This window comes from Lepisosteus platostomus, chromosome 3 (assembly GCF_059453375.1).
Source record: "Lepisosteus platostomus isolate fLepPlt1 chromosome 3, fLepPlt1.hap1, whole genome shotgun sequence".
NCBI lineage: Eukaryota > Metazoa > Chordata > Actinopteri > Semionotiformes > Lepisosteidae > Lepisosteus > Lepisosteus platostomus.
Genome location: NC_142613.1, coordinates 65,201,536 through 65,220,993, shown reverse-complemented (window position 1 = coordinate 65,220,993; position 19,458 = coordinate 65,201,536). Strand labels below are relative to the sequence as shown.

At 38.6% G+C, this 19,458-nt stretch overlaps 1 protein-coding gene across 1 annotated transcript; it reads left to right on the top strand.

The window, feature by feature from the left end:
- Positions 1-9,490: 9,490 nt before the first annotated feature.
- LOC148675294 (uncharacterized) lies at positions 9,491-18,775 on the top strand. Its single transcript, XM_088626473.1, has 2 exons — positions 9,491-9,670; positions 14,322-18,775. The coding sequence occupies exons 1-2, from the start codon at positions 9,620-9,622 to the stop codon at positions 14,472-14,474; spliced, it is 204 nt and encodes a 67-aa protein (XP_088482599.1). The 5' UTR covers positions 9,491-9,619; the 3' UTR covers positions 14,475-18,775.
- Positions 18,776-19,458: the final 683 nt, after the last annotated feature.

Genomic DNA, 19,458 nt, shown 5'->3' with positions numbered 1-19,458 from the left:
AGCCATCAGTTTCTTTTAAAAAAAAACACATCTCATGATACAGGATGTTACGTATATTGGATGTAGGAATCACACTAGGAATCATACTGTGATTCCTATAATCAATATAATAGTTCACAGTTACCTCAACCAGAGACCAATGTTGGCAATGCACTGCAAGTCAACAGTTGCTTCAACCTGGCTAACATGAAAAGCACTCTTCCAGAAGGTCCAGGCCCAGTTTAGACCAGCACCTGCTGCAGTCAAAGAAGAAGAAAGGGCTTTTATCAGGTGGGCCAATCATAAAATCTGTTTCTTTTCTACTTGAAAAATTATATTCAGAATAAAGCTTTTGTTTTGTGGTTGGTATCCTTTCTTGGAAATGAATGGAATTGTCAAGTTCCAGTTATTAGCTTTTGGACATCTTGCCAGGGATCTGACCATAAGGATGAAGAATAATGATCTTTTTCTAATGCATGTCCTTATTAAAATATCAGGAAACTTCCATGGAGCATTTTGATTTTCTACCAGTTTACTTTCCTTTTGAGTGTTCTTAAACTTTTTGCCCAAAAAAATCTTAAAATATAACTGGCGTTTATATTGACTTCTAATTTTGAAACTCCATATCTTGATCAAGTATCTGAAGTACAAATCATTCCACATTTATGATATTAAAAGAAGTTGGAGCTAAACAAAAGAAACCTTGAACGATTGTGCTGGTGATTTCTGTATGTATAGTGATTTCAGTTTCCAAAAGCGACATTGATGTGCTGAAGTTCTTTGCTGAAGTTCAATGAAGTTCATTGAGTTCTTTGCTGAACACTGCAAAAGAAACCTGCTAAGTGCTCATCTGAAAAGAGTGGAAGCTTTTGGAGTTTACTGACTACAGTTTTGCAGATTATGACATCCATTTAAACTTAATGTTAAAAAGAGGCATGGAGCAGTGCTGCAGTCCTGTCCTAGAGACCTCCTGATATACTGTACTGGCATCACATTGTGCGCGACATATATGGTGATGTACATGTGAAACAATGGACAGCTATCCTGTATTACATCTACAGTACGTCACTCTCTTCAAGAAATATATTTTACATTTTCACAAAGTAGATGATTTTTCTGGCCATGTGTAAGACCCTGCTCTCCACATTGCAAATCACTGAATTATAAATTAATACTTTTAATCAGAGTGTACCCTATAAGTAAATGTTTAGGCCTGCAATATTGAATACAATTGTATTTTCAAAGCCTTGACTCTAAAAGGTTTCCAGTGTGTAAAAAAAAAAAAAAAACTGACCTTAACCCTGTTCATTTTTGTTTCAACTAGGTAAACTTTAACTCTGTAAAGTAGCAGCCCATTAGCTTTTCATGTAGCCAATACCTGCCATTCCGGGCATGTCAGTCCTGTAAAGTGACTAATAAGCCTTAACCTTTAGCTAATGAAAGACTCTGCTATTTTGGGGCAAGATGGTGCAGCATTCATTACAGTGCAGAACAGCTGCTGTGTTTCAGGCAAGGACAAGTGCCTCCTTTCTTTGCTATTTAGCCTGTGTGCCTTGACCCACGCTATGTAAAGGAGACTGCTGTTTCAGCATACATTAATGTGTGTTCGATTTCTCCTTAATTGGTACTCTAGACAAATGAATAAGGCAGAAGGTGCCAGTTTCGTGATTGGTTTTTTTACGTGATTGTCAGTAGAATGAGGAACGGAACACGAGGAGAATGGGCCGATGGAATCTTAATAGAAAAGGCGTGAATGAGAATTAAAGGCATGGACAGGAATTAACTGACATTTTCTGTTTGGTTACAATTTCATGACTTGAAATTAAAGTGAGGGCATTGTCATATTTAAAACAACAGGGACAAGCGGAGGTTAATTACACATTGAAAAATACGATAAAATACTCCTGAAGAAGCCTCTACTTTGAAATGCGAATGTCTTTTACATTGGACCGTAGAGATTCACTGCAGCTGACACAACGTTCCTCACTCTAACCACGTCAGAAGGTCAAAATATTAAAAAATATTAAAAGAACAGTATACAGAATATTAAAAACAATAAAAATCCTCAAATGTGTAAATGTACATACATTTAATGTAAGTGCTCAATTTTAATTATTATGACAGTTACTGTAACTTAAAGCACGGCCGGTAACACTGAGGATATAGGCCTGATATTTGTTACTGATACTGATACTGTACCCAGCATGTGTGGAAACTGACTGGCCTGCAAATCAACAAGCAAAAAACCACACGAGCAACAATACACCAGCGGCATCTCCAGTTATCACTGATGGAGAAGTGTTGTATCAGGACTGCACCTAGCTTGGTAGCCTGATTGGCAGTGACAGCAGTGTTAATGAAGACATCGTGGTCCAACTGACTAAAGCAGGAGGTGCATTTAGCAGTCTTAACAATACAATCATAAGCCTGAAATCAGACTATACAATGGTCATGAACAGCTGGTGCTGCTGTTTTTCACAACATTTCCTCTGTAAAGAGCAGCATCAGTTATTGGCCAAATACAATTTCTGCTGAAGATCTACACAAGAAGACTGGCTGTCATAGCATCCTACTTGAGATTAAGAAGTTGGTCTAGGATGGACAGCAGCTGGGAATGGAAGCAGGGCAGGTAAAAAACAACATGCCACAGGACTGTGACGACTAAAAGGGATGAGTTGGGTTTTATGTGCAGTGAAGCATAAGACAGAATTCAGTGGGAGAATATGACTGCAGCCTTTTGTCCCTCATGGCTCTAGGAGGATAAATAAAGTACAAATACTAATATATTCAAAGTTTATTCATAAACCCATATCTTTCTTATTGAAAGGTTTTGGTTTCCTAAACAATTTTCAAAATGCCACTAGTACATAAATATGAAAATGTCATTCTTGTTTTCTGAACTCACAAAAGGCATTTTTATTTAAAAAAATCCAAATACAACAAAGACATTTGGCAGGAATATGTGATACAACACTTGTTTTTTTTTCTGGTCTCCTTTTGTTCCCTGTCACATAAAGATTAAACTCTACTTTACTGTTAAGGTGCTTCACAGCATGACACCAGTGTACCTGTCTGCACTTAAGCAGCATGATGTTCCAAATAAGGCCCTGTGTTGTGCTGAGGCTGACTCTTACCATGTACCTCTGTCTTGCTCCATCATTTTGACTGACTGCTCCTTCTGTTGTCTTGCTGCATATCACATTCTCTACCTGGGGATGTTTTCCCCCAGTTGGTTAAAAATGTCTGTCATGGGACTGACACCATGGGTTGATCTAACCTGGATGGGTATTTAGAAGCATAACTGAGATATTTATTTTAAAGGCTAATGCTCTTGTTTTCTAACATAAAAAAGGTTACAAACATAAGGATGCCATTCAACCCTTATGTTTTAATTGCCATTTGTTTGCAAATATATGTGTATACGTGTAACTTAATTTTCCAGGGATCTTGTCCAGTTGTTTCTTGAAGGAAGACAGGATATCAGCTCAAAAAACATGGCTAATGCAAGACCACCCTAGGAGTGGTATGATGAGGGGTGGAGCATCTAGTTTAGAGACTACATTTTTAAGGGCCTGCAGATGTCAGCAGTCCATGATTTGACAAGCAATAGCTTTGGGTGGTATTACAAGCAACAATTCAGTTCGGATTCACCTGCCTGCCTCCATAAGACCGAGGAGAGCTGGCAGGACTGAGAGAGTGCTCTCCTGCAGCACTATGTTGTGAGGCTGGTTGGTGCATTTCAAGCAGCTGGGTAATCAGCTTGGCCATTCTCAGTGTGTGAGACAGAAGCCAATGGTCCTCTGCCAGTCTGGCCGCTGTATGCAAGGGGGTTTATTATTAGTAAGATCGGCAGCGCTGGGGGCAGCGCTGGAACCACAGCCGGGTGGTGCAGAGGAATGGCGCCAGTGGCTATATGCCAACTCAACTCGAAGGGCAGGCTGGCCACGCATGGGCTGTAGCAGAGCAGGCTGCTTATGTGAGTTAGTTGGATTCATCAAGACTGGCCGGTGACTTAAGCATTAGTGAACACAGCCTGGTGACGCAAGAGAAAAGCCCTAGTGGCTTTATGTTGATTCAAGTCGAAGAGTAGACTAGCTAAGCACTGAAGACGCTAACTGCTGCTATGGCTGTTGTGGAGCGTCGGTCTTAATTGTTAAATGGGTATGTGTGGTTAATCGTGAAGCTAAGGCTGTGAATAGAATCTGCCACGGAGCCAGGTGCTTCAAATTAACATACACATACACAGCTGAGGGCTCAGAGTGAAGGAAATACTAAGGCTGCAGGATGCATCGAGGAGCCTATAGGTTCCGCCGACTTTAACACCCTAGTAAGTCGAGCGCTCGATAATTTATTGCAGACTCAGTCGTTGCCGTGTTGGGCCACCGGCAAGTTAAATAAGGCTGTAGAGCAGTACCTGCCGCATGGGAACAACAAGGCGCTGAATTTCCACTGCCACTACCTGTGAGGGACTTACAGTAGGTGAGACAGCTGTCCAGGTTGAGCCTGAGAGAGGTGCTGGTGTATGGGACGCTGCGAACGAAGGCCTCAGTGTTCCTGTGTTCCAACCTCAAATGTGAGCCCAAAGTGGATCATAAGTGGATCATAAGGAGTACAGAGGACTGGTCAGCAGCTTTGTGGAGTGGTGTGGGGTGAACCACTTCGAACTGAATGTTACAAAGACAAAGGAACTGGTGGTAGATTTCAGGAGGAAAAAGGTCAAACCTACTCCTGTCTACATCCATGGGAGTGGCGTGGAGATGGTGGACTCGTACAAGTACCTGGGAGTGCACATCGACGATAGACTGGAATGGTCTAAGAACATCGAGGCCATCTATAAGAACGGACAGAGCCGACTTTACTTCTTGAGGAGGCTCAGGTCCTTCAATGCGTGTAGTAAGATTCTACACATGTTTTATCAGTCGGTGGTAGCGAGTGCCATTTTCTACGCAGTGGTGTGCTGGGGCTCTGGGATTAGAGCAGTAGATTCCAAAAGGCTGAACAAGCTCATCAGGAGAGCGAGCTCTGTCATTGGGTCTGACCTGGACCCCTTGGAGGTAGTGGCTGAGAGGAGAATGATGTCCAAACTGGAGGCCATCATGGACAACTTCTCCCATCCCCTCTATGACAGGCTTGCAGGAATGAAGAGCACGTTCAGCAATAGACTGATTCATCCACGGTGCGACAGGGAGCGCTACAGGAGGTCATTCTTGCCGTCTGCCATAAGACTGTACAACGCATCCACCTTGCGTCTTGGCAGAGGCAACAGCGACAGTGACCTGTTTCTGGACTAAACGCATATACACATATACTGCTACATCTGTTCTCTTTCTTTTTCTTTTTCTTTTTCCCGTTTACAACCACTTTTGTGCAATATATGCCAGGGACCTGTGCAATACATTTATATTTATATTTATATCTATGGTTACATCTATATTTATATTCATACGTGTGATACGATTTTCTGTGTACTGTTCTGTTCTAGTTTCCTCTTGTGTGTCCGGACTGTGAGTAACTCTTGTATTGTATTGTATGTATGTATTGTACTATTAGTATATAATTCGTTACACTGTGGCTGTGTTGTGTGTGTTAAGCTGCTGTTGCACTGCAATTTCCCTCACGGGATCAATAAAGTATCTATCTATCTATCTATCTATAAGCACTAGTGGCAAGACATCATAACATTATGGCACACCGCCGAGGGAGTGGTAGAGTTAGGCATACTTGTCTCTGGGCCTGGGTAACCTCAATCAAAGGGCTCAGAGTTCCTCAGTCCAGCTGATGTCCAGCTCCAACAACTGGAGGTAGCTAGGTTAATAGGTAAAGACCAAACACCTCACATCTAGTGTAATACCACAGAAGGGGACCATAGACTGTCACGGACGTCCAAAGGGACTAACCGTGGGGAGCAGGAGAGCGGAAAAAGACCCATATGCGTAGCGGCGAGACGGGAAAAAGGCCCGGGCTCATTAGTGCAAAGAGTTCAGGAATGCCGTATAGAAACCTATGCCCTCAGGGAGCGGACGTGGGGCGCCCTGGTGCTAGGCGGGTCTCAGGACATCCGAACGTCAATGCTGAGCCAGGACAGAGTGCAAGACCCAGAAATATATAGCCCAAGGGAAAGAGAGGGACAGGAAGGACAGCAGACCGGAAACTAGGGACAGGACAGAGAAGGAGCGCCCTCTGGCTGCAGAGGGCGTGACATAGACAACACTTCTCTTGGGGACAGTATGTGAAAAGGGGTAGTAGCTCAAATATCAGAGCAAAACATTTGCCTGGTGGTCTGAGGAGGGTGTGGTCAAGCTGCGGATCTACCTGGATCAATGTCCCTAAGTGTGTGCTGCCTTAAATGGCATCACACTGAGTAGGTATCCACAGTCCTTCATGTAAGAATCACTTCATGTTATTTCCACTTGCGTCCTCTGGTTCATGTTTCTCTATGGATTTGAATGAAATCTCTGGAATTGCCTATTATTATCCATCTCTCTTTAGAAGCATAAAAGACAATTATGGCACAATTACCTTCTGTTGGTAATCACTGATTAGAATTTCAATAATCTAAGGGTCTTTTCCAGCCATTAAAGGGGAGTAAATTTTATACTACAGCCAGAGCTGTTCATCAGGCCTGATGGGCTCATCCTGCTTTCGTTAGCTTTAAGCCGCTTGATGCGGCTGGGTGAACTGGAACAAGTGTCCTCACACAAGGTACACCAGCAGTGTCTGCAGCAGGGACTTTAACACAGGCTGGCAGGCAGTCCAAATTCTTACCCACAATGCTGTGCCGCTTTTCCAGCCATTAAAGTTAGGCAAATATCAGTTTATTTTTTTAAGATCAATGAAATGAATAGGCTTAAGAGAAGACGTGCCTACAACACACAGGTGGGCTCCAGTGATGTGGAAATGAAACAAGCTACATTGTCTAAGATATTTCTATATAGATGATTCGGTCTTCCAATCTAAGGATGACTCCTTATATGACAGATAGCAAGTTTTTATTATGTATGTATAGTACAGAGCTGTTCAGAAAATAGGAATATAAGGAATATTTCAGCACAGAAAACAGTGCTAAAGCACTTGCTGTGATAATGGAGCTCATTTTGAATCTCACATCATTAAAATGCAAAAAATGTTAAATTCCATGTAAGAATTGAGCATTGGCAATGCTCAACCATTTGGCAACCATGGCAAAACTGGCAAACCCTCATGACTTCAGAAGGTCCATTCTGTCTCTAACTCACCAGTGCATTTCTCAAATAAATGCTACTGAAATGGCAACATCAGGAAAATATGGCACAACACTCTTCACAATTACACCTCTGAGGACAGAAGCAAATGTGTTCATTTAATTATGACAACCACCAGATGCAATAAGATCACAAAATGCTAAACTACATTTTAAAAGATATATGGGGGCTTACATAGTGTGTTTAGAGTTCTACATTGTTTGCCAAGTCATACTTTAATTTGACAAGATAATGAGAACAATGGTCAAGACACACTACCAGATGAATTTGTCTTTATTTTATTCATTAGAGTGTAGCAGTGAAAAAAGTAGAGCCATGTTTATTGGAGTTTCTCTCAGAAACTCAGAATTGTTTTATGTCACAATCCACCGAGTTTCTGTTGCTAAACCTGGGATAATGTGTGTTAAATACAGACAAACCATACTTCTTGCCAGGATTAACCTGCTGTGGGCTAGACAGAAGACTTTCAGTGTGGTGCCCTGTATTTCTTAGAGTCAAGCTAAAAACAAATACCACTTAAATAACTAAATTATCCAATTTAAAAAAATGTATCAATCATCATGGATAGTACACAATACAAAATGTTGCAAGATTGGTCACAGGAAATGTGATCTATTTTAATATTATGCTGTTGCATAATATAATTTAATGTATTTTTGTAAGAATTGCTTTGGTAAGAATGCACTAGTTAGCCCTAAATATTTATAATATTGGTCACCAAAATACAGAAAGATATTGTTGCTCTGGGATCAGTAAAAAGAAGAGTGAATAGACACATTCCTGGGAAAGTCAAACTCTGACAAGCTAAAAGAACTGAACCTTTTGGGCCCTGAATACAGGAGGCTATGAGGGGACCTGATGAACTATTCAGGGACATGGACAAAGTCAACCCAAACTGCTTGTTTAGTAAAACCGCATTTCACGTCCATTCTTTGTAGGGTGAATGAATAATTTGTGTCTTTTGACTTTGACATTAAAAATGGTTATCTTCACAAAATGAATTGTTTTTCTTTATTCTGGGTGATGAATTGAGTAATGGCAATTCACAAGAATAATCTTATGTAGTCTTCAAATTGGTTTAAATTGTTAAATGTATTCCATGGTGCATAAAAAACTGTACATTTGTCAGATTTCAGTAATATCTGGGGTACAATTCAGGCTGACTCTGAAAGGTAAATACACTTTTCTGCAGTGGAATTTTATATGCTTCATTTTATAAGACTTCAGGGCCCTGCTGTAAGCAAGTTTCAGGCATTATTACATTGTTGCTTTCATAAATTATATAATACTGACAGTGCCGTGTATAAATAATACTAATGCAGGTTCAGGTAAAATTCCAGTTCTTTTAAGTCTGCATGAAAAGTAAGAAGAATTGTTTTGGCTTTGCAATTTTATTCCACTTTCCCAGTGTTTGTTTCTCGCGAGTCCTTTGTTATTTATCATCTATAAAAGTAAAACAATTTCTTAATCATTTGGAGTCGTACTGTATATAGTATTTCTTTTAAGTGTTTCTTGTGTTAACAATGTGTTAACATCATGATGATTCGAACAGTAACCTGTCCCTCAGAAACATCTACTTTAAAATACGTTAAACTCATCAATGGTTCTCGTTCTGTTTCCCTGTAAACCATTGTCTCATGATTTCATGCACGAAAGTGGAAAGCTGGCTCATTTAAAGAGTACTACAATAAAAAGCGTAACTGGTGTGCACAGGTGGCTCAGTTTTTTTTTGTTCAAGCAAAAGATAAATTTAGAAAGTAGATATCATCTGGAGAAGCCATGCGAAAAAATAATTAAGTGGGATTTTGATGAGAAAGTGCATTTTAAAACCTCAAGGATCATAACTGGAAGTAAAGACCTTGTTGTTATCAATGCAAAATTAGCTTTTGGTGTGTGTGATTTGCATTTTATTTATTTTAGGCTAATACCAGAATCCTGAGGCTGTGAAGCTCCTGTTTAATTGCTAACCTAGCTTTCTTTCCTTAAGACACAGCACAGGAATTTGGTATTATTTTATCTAAGCTGTATCACAGGAGTACAGAACCAAATATTAATGTTTTTTTTTTTTTAGTCACGTGTGTCCAGTGCTCCATTCTTTATTAATTTACCAAGTGGTTTTTGTCCAACCTTTGGCACTCCATAAACACCCTTCACCGCTCGGTCACAGATCTAATGCTCAATGACTTCCGGCACCTTTTAATCCCCACAGACACAACATGTGACGGCTTATTCAATTTATGTAGGTCCATATAAACTTTCAGCACATTGGTGTGCGGAAGAAAATGCATTGACCATCCTAACACAAAACGCTCTGTATTGTAAACCTGTGCATTACAAAGGTTACCCAACGGACTTATTTTTTTTATTTTACAAGTTAAAGCTTTTGAAATTGAGCAAATATGTTTTTCCGGCTGCCAGCACTTACTCCAGGGTACATCAGATATTTGCAGGTAAGTGGCCCATGTAATTCTTACACATCTAATCAATACATAGAAAACATTTTCAGATTTTTTCTCTTTTCTAACAAAATATCTGAGACCCTTCAGTGCCTGGAATAAAATATTAGTTATATTAAAAAATAGTACATAACTAGGTGTTAAAGTCCCATTAACTGTATCATACTGATTATTTTACTGAACAATGTTTAATTTTCTCTGTGATTTGAAGATTTTCTTCAAAGTTTTAGGTTCATATTATTTGTTTTTGGTGGGATTTAAGGGTTTTTTAGTCCTTCTCACACACAATATCAATCAGTCTGCTTCATTCGCAGTTTTGTATCTGGTGTACTTCTGGGACTCCCCATAACTGATTCTAGTCCTCTGTAGTTCTGGTTTTACATATTCAATCATCTTCAGTGAAGTGTGTGCAGGAGTTTTCTTGTTTGTCCATGAAAAGACACCAGTTTATTTTCTGTAAAGGTTGTAGTTGTGTTCTTGATTTAAGATAGTTTTGATAAAAACAGAATTAATGTAAGGTAATAAATATTCTTTTGGAAGGCTTATGTGTTACACATTGTCACCATTTTGTTGCGGTTGATATGGTTTAGTCGTTTTAAAATTGAGCTTGTTTGGGGAAGGTCTAGATTATTAAATTTGCCCTGGGGGTGCTTGTTCTTTTCTTATATTAAGTCTTGAATTAATCTATAATGGATTTTCTGTTTTTATTGGTGGGAGATTTTGAATATGTCATAGAATCCAACCATCTGGAAATATGTAATCATTCTGTTTGTATCCACTGCTACACACTTGAATAATTAAGATAAAGTTTAACATAAAAAGGCTGTTTTGGAAAAAATAATCATTTAGATTACAGTAAAAAAGCAATGTTTTGTCATGGAAGAACCAAAGGTCTCTTACACAAATTAAAAACTGAAGTCAATGAGTATGCAGACTGAGGTGATCTGCATTCTCAGGAAACAGGCATTCCTCATGCTGTCAATAATGACAACATTGATGATCTATGTTAGACAAAGAAAATCTGTTTTTTTATTAACTACAGTATTTACCTTAGAAAATGTAGACACCACAAGTAATAGTTCCATAGAAGGCCATACTTAATACTTTCAGTAAATGTTTAAATGAAGTTGAATTCCTTAAAGTTAGTGTTGTGTTATGCGCAGGTTTTGTTGTATAGAGAACAGCTGGTGGTATTTCAAATAGGGCATTTTCAGTTTACAAACTTTAAATGAATTTCACAGACTTATTAAAGTCTCTAACTTTTAAATACTTTATTAAAACAATTTAGTAATAATAAGTATTCTAATAATATATATTAAATAAATATAATAAATATTCTCTCATTCAAACATGCCTGTACAACAGTGAATGCACCTGCATATTGTAAGACACAGTTAATCAGAAATAAGAATGAACGTACAGATAAGTTCTGAATAACAGCATCTTGGAGTAGGTAAGATATTAGTTTGATAAAGATTATAGGACTACTTAACCAGACCTGTAGTAATGGAATAAGGAATAAAGAAATAGCAGATATAATGCTTTTAAGGGATGATTAATATCAAAGAACATCCTTTTCAGAAATAGCATGTGTGACCTTGCATTATATGCAGAACAGCTCTTAACTAGATTACCTCTCATACAGTATATTAAAAATAGGAAAATTCATAAACAATATTAAAAACGTATAGTACATCTGCGTGTTCTTCTAAGAAAGGTAAATATCCAGCAATCAACAGGTCAAACACAAGGTAATCCAGAAAGATTATGTGGATAAAAATGTCTTCTACCTAAAGCAAAGTATAATCCCTAGACATGAAAGGGATCAGGTTTGAGGTAAGAACGTTTAATATATCTCACAAAACAGGATGTGCACTGGGTTAGAAATAGTAATCAGATCATGTGCAACAAAATTTAAATGTATTTTATTTAGCTAATTAAGACAGAATTCACATCCATAATAATAATAATAATAATAATTGCTTACACTTATATAGCGCTTTTCTGGACACTCCACTCAAAGCGCTTTACAGGTAATGGGGACTCCCCTCCACCACCACCACCAATGTGTAGCATCCACCTGGATGATGCGACGGCAGCCATAGTGCGCCAGAACGCTCACCACACATCAGCTATCAGTGGGGAGGAGAGCAGAGTGATGTAGCCAATTCATAGAGGGGGATTATTAGGAGGCCATGATTGGTAAGGGCCAATTGGAAATTTGGCCAGGACACCGGGATTACACCCCTACTCTTTTCGAGAAGCGCCCTGGGATTTTTAATGACCACAGAGAGTCAGGACCTCGGTTTTACGTCTCATCCGAAGGACGGCGCCTGTTTACAGTATAGTGTCCCCGTCACTATACTGGGGCATTAGGACCCACATGGACCACAGGGTGAGCGCCCCCTGCTGGCCCCACTAACACCTCTTCCAGCAGCAACCTTAGTTTTTCCCAGGAGGTCTCCCATCCAGGTACTGACCAGGCTCACACCTGCTTAGCTTCAGTGGGTTGCCAGTTGTGAGTTGCAGGGTGATATGGCTGCTGGCCATATCACCTTGAGATTCATTTATAGACCAGGGGATTTCATGGATAGTTTTAGTGATGTACTGTACCATGCTAAAGAGTGCAACACTCGTATCTCCATAGAATTTGAACCCTTAATTGTGAGCAGTCCAGTTTCCAGAGTCCTAACCATTGCTCCATGAAATGTTTGTTGCAATGCAGTAAAATATCTGTGAAAGTTCTTGGATGCAACAAAGTTGCTGAACTAGTAATTAAAAAATGAGGAATGCAGTGAACTAATAAATGAAGTAAATTATTAGGTGTTCTATATGCAGAATTCGTATTTGTGTTTGTTGCATTTTAGTGCTAATGACACTTGTGTCAGCTTCTTTGTGAATTTCACCCAGTGTTATTGTGGTAGGGTTGAGTTGAAGGATGGAAGATTCATTTTCCACCAAATCCTCTTATTTATATCTAATGCTCTGATGCATAATATATCTGTTCTTTCACTTTATGAGGTTTGTATTTATAATGATGCTTCCCTTGAGCTTGCATAAACACACTGGCATTCTGTTAAATGAGTTGTGAACTTAAAGTCCGCCCTCACTGGAAGTGCCGGTTCTTGTTTATATTTATTTTTCTTTTGCCTTGTAACACAAAAATAATGACAATCTTTCACTATAATGACAATTTAGAAAAACATAAAGGCTGCCAAGGGCAGCACAGCACTGGGGCCCTGGGTTTAATTACGGACATACAGTAGGGTGTTATCCATGTGCGATTAGTATTTTCTTCTCATACTTGAATGGATTCTCTCCAGGTGCTCTGGTTTCACAGTCCAAAGACATACTGATAGGTTAATTGGCTTTTTTCTGGAATATTGACCCTGGCATAGGTGTATTTGCCTGTGATGTGTCCTTGTGCTCGTTTCTTGCCAGGATAGGCTTAGCCCACTATGCCCCACACGTAAGGTAGTTATTATTGTTGTTTTTTATTAACAATTAAAAAAATAATCTCATACAGTTAAATTTTAAGATTTTAACAAAATAAGTTTATTCATTGTGGCTTCATAAATATGAATGGGTGTAGCTCCAGCCTTATTGCATCATGGATAGAAACGTTTGTAGTACATTTTAACACTGTCCCAAAGGTTGGGGACTAAATATACTGAGAATGATTTGTTTCTTCTGGCCACTGCAAAACACTGGAGCATCAACCCCACTGAAAGTGAGATAAGATGTGTTTGGTTCTCAAGGATATAAGAGATTGGTAGGTTTAGGCACTTTCTCATACATTATGACTGTGCACCGTAGTCTAATTTTTAGAAGCAAACCCAAGGATATAAGCTACTGCCAAGAGGCAGATTTTCCAATCACTTTTAAAGTTTTTAGTAGTATTCTTTTGTTTTGTCAAAGCCTTCTGCTGCATCTGTCAACCTGTCACACATACAAATTTTAATTAGGTAAATGAAAGAAAATGGCTTTTTAATCTTAAGGAGAAGGCAAATTTAGCATTGCTAATTCAACTGCTGTCTCCCAGCATACACAAGAGGGGGGTGTTGTCCAAAGGGACTTCGTGTTTTAGTTTTTCTTTGATATTCTAAAAATCTCTTTTCCATATGAAAAGATATCAATCAGTTTGGAATGTACTGTACCTTGTTCATCTTCTACTGTCCATGTACACACAGTAAGTAATGATAAAAGTATAGGAAAGATTGTTTTAGATTCTAACCTAAATAATCAGCGGAAAATGTTATGTGAATGTCATGGCTCACTGATTTTACATAAGAAATGTTTCTTTCCTGTTATGTTTTCATAGCCATCCATAAACAACCATGAAAAAGGACCAAGGAAAAGCACTTAATAATGTGAACAAAAATAGTGCCAAGCACTTTCGGTTTTCTTCTCTGCTTGATGTAGCTGTTTCTGATTTGTGTACTGTACCAGTAAGGCTTCAAGAGTTGACTAATTCAATGTATTCTAATCAGAGATGTGAATGAATTTTAAAAGGAGTACAGCCCTGTTTTGAATCCTGTCTACATTGACATGAATGCAGATCATGTCTACATTTAGTTTTCAAGACACTCGACGATGTCTTGAAAACTCAGCATACAGTAGGTTTGACTTCTTTCTTCTCTTTCAGACACAAGCCGCCCGCAATGTGACTCCGAGGACAGGCGACTCTGTCATGCAGCGTGTAGCTGTGTTGCTGGGGATGATGGGAATTGGCATGTCAGGCTACAGCAGCCGGCAGCTAACCTTACAGAAGAAACCACAGTCTCGCTTCTTGCGATAACTGTGGGGTTGCTCAAGGAAAAGCAAACTCCAAATGAAGAATCATGTTGGAATACCTGCAATAAAAATCACCTACTAGAGCTGTACGTCTGTCTCAGTACCACTGCACCGCCTTCATTTGTTGGACTTCTAATTCGTTGGCTTTTTTGAAACTGCTGAATCAAAGCCATATGACGAAACAGCAGGGTGTTAAATCAGAGATCTTCTTTTCAAATGCAGTTCACTTCTTTATTTTCTTTTGTGCCTTGTCCAGTTAAGCTCATTGCAGCTACTCCTGCACTGGCACAACATCTTTGGAGACAGATGATTTCATTTTCAGTAGTAATAAATACTAGGAAATATCTTCTTTAATCATTCGACCACAGAAGATAAGGATCCAGTGCTATCAGAGGCAATGCAATGACAATCTCTGTTTTGTGTGTGCGACCAAAAACAAGTTTGAAGGCTTCCAAAATGGATCAATCTACTGATGAAGCTGGGTTTAAGTTGCAGGAATCATATTTTTTTACAGGTTTTGTTCAACACAAACGTCTCATGACCAAAAACAAGACAATCAGTATTCAGTTTTGAGTCCGTCACTGCAGGGCTGTTGTCAAGGGTAATCTAGCATGGCTCCTCTCTCTTCACTCTCTATTCTGATCCTTTTGTGTTCAATTGAAAGCTAATCCATGAACAGCACTTGTGAGACTTAAGTGGGTTTGAGCTATCAATTAATACTTTATAAGTCACTTGTCTCAATTAAAAGTGCCGGATATCTCTGTCTCAAATATTTATTGTGCTTATACCCTAGAAAAAGGTTACAGTTGCCTAGCTCCTTATTTACTTTATTCATTGCACTGCACTTTCTTGTCCTGTGAAGGCTTTTAAGGAATATTTATAGTGAAGAAATGATAAATAATCATGTTGATGATTTCCAAAAACACCCTGATACTTAGCCAACTAAATACTTGGTGCTTTTAGCATTTTTTTTAAACATTTGATTCATATATGCACTTGCACAGTTAAGAAGAGAAACGGGTACATTGAACTCCACTGCCAACCAGTGCAATAGAAACTGAGCTACATGAGGTCTTTCTGAATAAATCTATGATGCTTAATACTTGTCCTTTTATGTTGAAACAAGGTCCATTACAGTAACAATAGCAGATGTGAAACTTCTCATTATATAAAAACTATAATTTTACAAGTTAAAGGCCGAAGGTTGTGTGCAATTTGAAATTCAAGTCAATACTTTCCTGACTCAGATTGGCATCCCACTATGTATCTCCCAATGGAATTGAAGATCTTAATTTTATCACCTACTGTAAGACTCTGCTTGGCAGGTCACCTGCTAGACTCAGTAATCCAATCATTAATTACGTTCTTGACCTTCCTTTACCTTCTCTCAATGGCATTACTCTGCTGTCAACTAAGAGGCTTTTGTCCATCTGCTATGCGTGGGCTAAATGGGAAGACTGAAGAAAATGATAATGTTAAAGGGGCAAACATCCACAAACCTTTGGTATCGCTGAATAAAAGTTACTTGATAATACAATACACACACTTTTTATAAACTTTTATTAACACTTTCTTCACATGTACTGTAGAAATCTAATAATAATACTGTACTATGAGAAATGTAAAAAAGTTGCCCTGGGACATACAGTAATGAACACACTTGTTTTGAAGATCCACATTGTAAATTTCCAGTTACTTCACTTTCGAAGCTACCAAGAAATGAAGTGCTGTAATGATACTACTTACTGTAGCCCCCAATGAACCAGAACTGGAGATCTTGAATTTGATGGGTTCCTGCGCAGCAGAGGTTTAATATAATTATACTTCATTTTTCCCTTCATTGAAACGAGGACTGTTCTTTCCTGATCTTTATTTGTAGATTTTGTTTCCATAGTGTTTTTCTTCTGCATACTTGTAACTGGATTGGTGCCCATTTGAAAATCATTTGTATGACCAAAGTAAGGAGATCATATTTGAGATGAAAATAATAAGAATGAAAATTATAAAACTACTTGAAAGTTTTTTTTTATCTGCAACAAAGCATGAAAGTGTACAGTAAATTGTATATGTCTTGTTATTTAAAAAATGTGTGAATCCAGTAGGAATATAATACAAGTCAGCTGCTAGTCAATGCTCTAAATCTTTTGAATGTTGACTGTAGATAATTTAGTAAATAGTAAAAAGTAAATAAGAATTTTGGCGGCTCATCATTTGTGATCAAACTTGTATTTGTGCAGAACCTGTAGTTCTCGTATTTTGTTTAATGAGAATTACAAAAAATAACTCGGATTGTATGGTGGAAAAACTTTAACTGTTAAACAGTCCCTTTTATTGGTTCTGAATGATTACTGAATCGTAACCTTTAACAATATTTACTGTATTGAACAGCTTGTTTATGAGAAAACAGATTGTAATGAAAAGGGGAAGACAGTTCCATCTGTGAAAAATTCAAAGAGTATCAGAATGAATGGAGAATGATAAAATCGCACCATCCATTTAGGACCAAATGTTTTAACGCTGTGCAAATAATGCATTATGCATTTTTTCAATCTGTAGGAAGAGTATTGACTGAAGTATTCACAATCCTCAAAAGTACTGACAGAGTCTACTTAGTGATCTTCTTCAAGGTCAGCAGAGAATCATGAACTGAAGGACACAAATGAGTACATTTAAGTGCACTTAAGACTGAGAACAGGAAGCACATCTTTTAATAAAGGATCGTGGGAGTCTGGAACAAGCTACCCAGCCGTGCTGTTGAAGTAGATACCATGGCTTCTTTCAGGAAACATCAGGGAAGGATTCTCTATCTCTGTTTTATTACCTACTCATATTAAATAAACTCTAAATGGGCCTAAAGGCATCCTATTGTATGCAAAATTGGTATTATCAAATGAATAACAAATGCTGAAGAGGCTGTTTTTTTCGACCATAACTGACATTAAATAATTTCTATCAATATAATTTGCCATCAGTTTAAAAAAATAGTTAAATGGTGTCCAATTTGTCACAAAGTGTCTTTCAGGACCCAATGCAGACAGCACAATCCAGAAGGGAGTGAAAAAACACGGGGGAAAAAGACTAGGATAGGGGGTGGAAGAAGAACAGGGGGCGTGTCCAAGGGGCGCTGGTGTTCGGGGAGGAGTGTTCCAAGGCAAACTAGTCCAAGTGAGTCCATGAGAATATCCAGAGTGAAGCCAAAGTCCAAAGCCGGGTGATCCATCCTGACAGACAAGACGAGTTAAAAGCCGGAGCAGGATCCGGCGAAGGTTTAGGGGAATAAAAAACAGGTAATGGGGCACGGCGCCCCAAGCCCCAGACCCAGATGGTCAGGACGCCGTTGTGAAGCCTATGCCGTCGAGTCGCTCCTGGACTCGCGGGTAGGCGGGCTTCCGGGCGTCCATCTTCCAAAACTGAGCCCAGATTGGCAGGAACGTCTGGGCTTTTTTTAGGATGGGGGCAGGAACCAGAGGCAGGTGCAGGAGATAGAGAATAAACGAGGAAAGGCTGGAAGCTCCTTAAGGGGAGGGGTTTACAATCGTGACACAATTGTGTTTTAAATGGACATCTTTTAAATATTTTTACACTTTCACTTCTGGAAATAAAGAAAAATCTTAATTAGTTGATGATCTTAGTAAGTATTTAATTCTAACAAATTACAGGATTATTTTTATTGTCAAATCTGCAGTTCGAAAGGTTTATATGACAGCACAATTGTTTATAGTCTTATAGTGCTCAGATGAGAAGATAAGCAAATTCTGATGGTTTAAACATTTTTTTTGTTGTTTTGCTGTTAGTTTGCTTACAGTTAATGAAGCATTAGGTATTGAGTTTTGTATTAGTCTGGTTTTGCAGTCTGTACAGCTCAGTATACTAGTTTGGTCTTACGGGAGTCCTGTGATTTATTTAAAAGAACAAATTAAAGTTATTGATTTATATACATTTTAAACCATTGAGACAACTCTGCATTAACATGCAGTACCTCTAGAAGGCCCAGAGTAATAGTTTATCATATGAAATAAGAGATAGCATGAGCAAGTGGATTTTCAGAATTCAATAAATGCACTTTTGATTATCTATAACCCTTACTAAACAGCAGGATTGAGACTTGCATTTTTTCATCTGATAATTATATTATTTTTGTTGTTTGAGATGAATTGGTAACCTGATGATTCAAAAGAGAAAATGCCACTATGTTGGTCTTGTGCAATACTTCTTTTATAAAGCCTTTGTACGTAGAATTAATTGCCAATTTGACTTTTTTGTCCCTTTTTTTCCAAATAAAGACTGTTAAGAAACATAGCAAAAGTGTTGTTTAGATTGTCGTGCTTTCTTACAAATGGAGAGGATATACAGTACACAGTTCGGCACAAAAGTATTGGGATCATTATTAACATCCATCCATTTTCTAACCACTTCTTCCAATTCAGGGTCACATGGGAGCCAGAGACTATAGTAGCAATGGGCACAAGGCAGGGTACACCCTGGACAGGGCATCAGTCATGCCAGGCACACAGACACTGAAACGCACCAAGGCCATTTTCTCCCAGAAGCCAATTCACCTATGTGTATGTTTCTGGACTAGAAGCCGGAGCACAGGAGGAATCCCTTGTGAACGTGGGGAAAACTTCCTAACACCACTCTGTTTATCCACGCAGATAACACTGGAGGACTGGAACTTAACCCAGGGCCTCCAGAGCTGCAAGGAAGCAATGCTGTGCTGCCCTCATTATCAACATCTTTAAGTGAGAATAATTGTATTAACACAAGTGTATCGTCATCTTAAGCTACTTGGAATCTTGACTGCTACCTCGGGTATCCACCATGATGAACCTGTGTTAAAAAAAAATAAAATAATACTGATAAATGTCTAATTTGAAAAGAAATAGTCCATTAAATTATTCCCAATTAAAGGTGTCGATACTTTTGTCTGTGACTGTATAGAAATCCAAATTTAATCATTTATACAAAATGATTTACCCCTTTCTCCG

What these genes read in the sequence shown, in the direction of transcription:
- LOC148675294 (XM_088626473.1), top strand. Translation starts at nt 9,620, where the DNA reads ATGTTTTTCCGGCTGCCAGCACTTACTCCAGGGTACATCAGATATTTG. An exon ending in GGTACATCAGATATTTGCAG is followed by an intron (nt 9,671 to 14,321) that starts GTAAGTGGCCCA and finishes CTTCTCTTTCAG; the next exon opens with ACACAAGCCGCCCGCAATGT.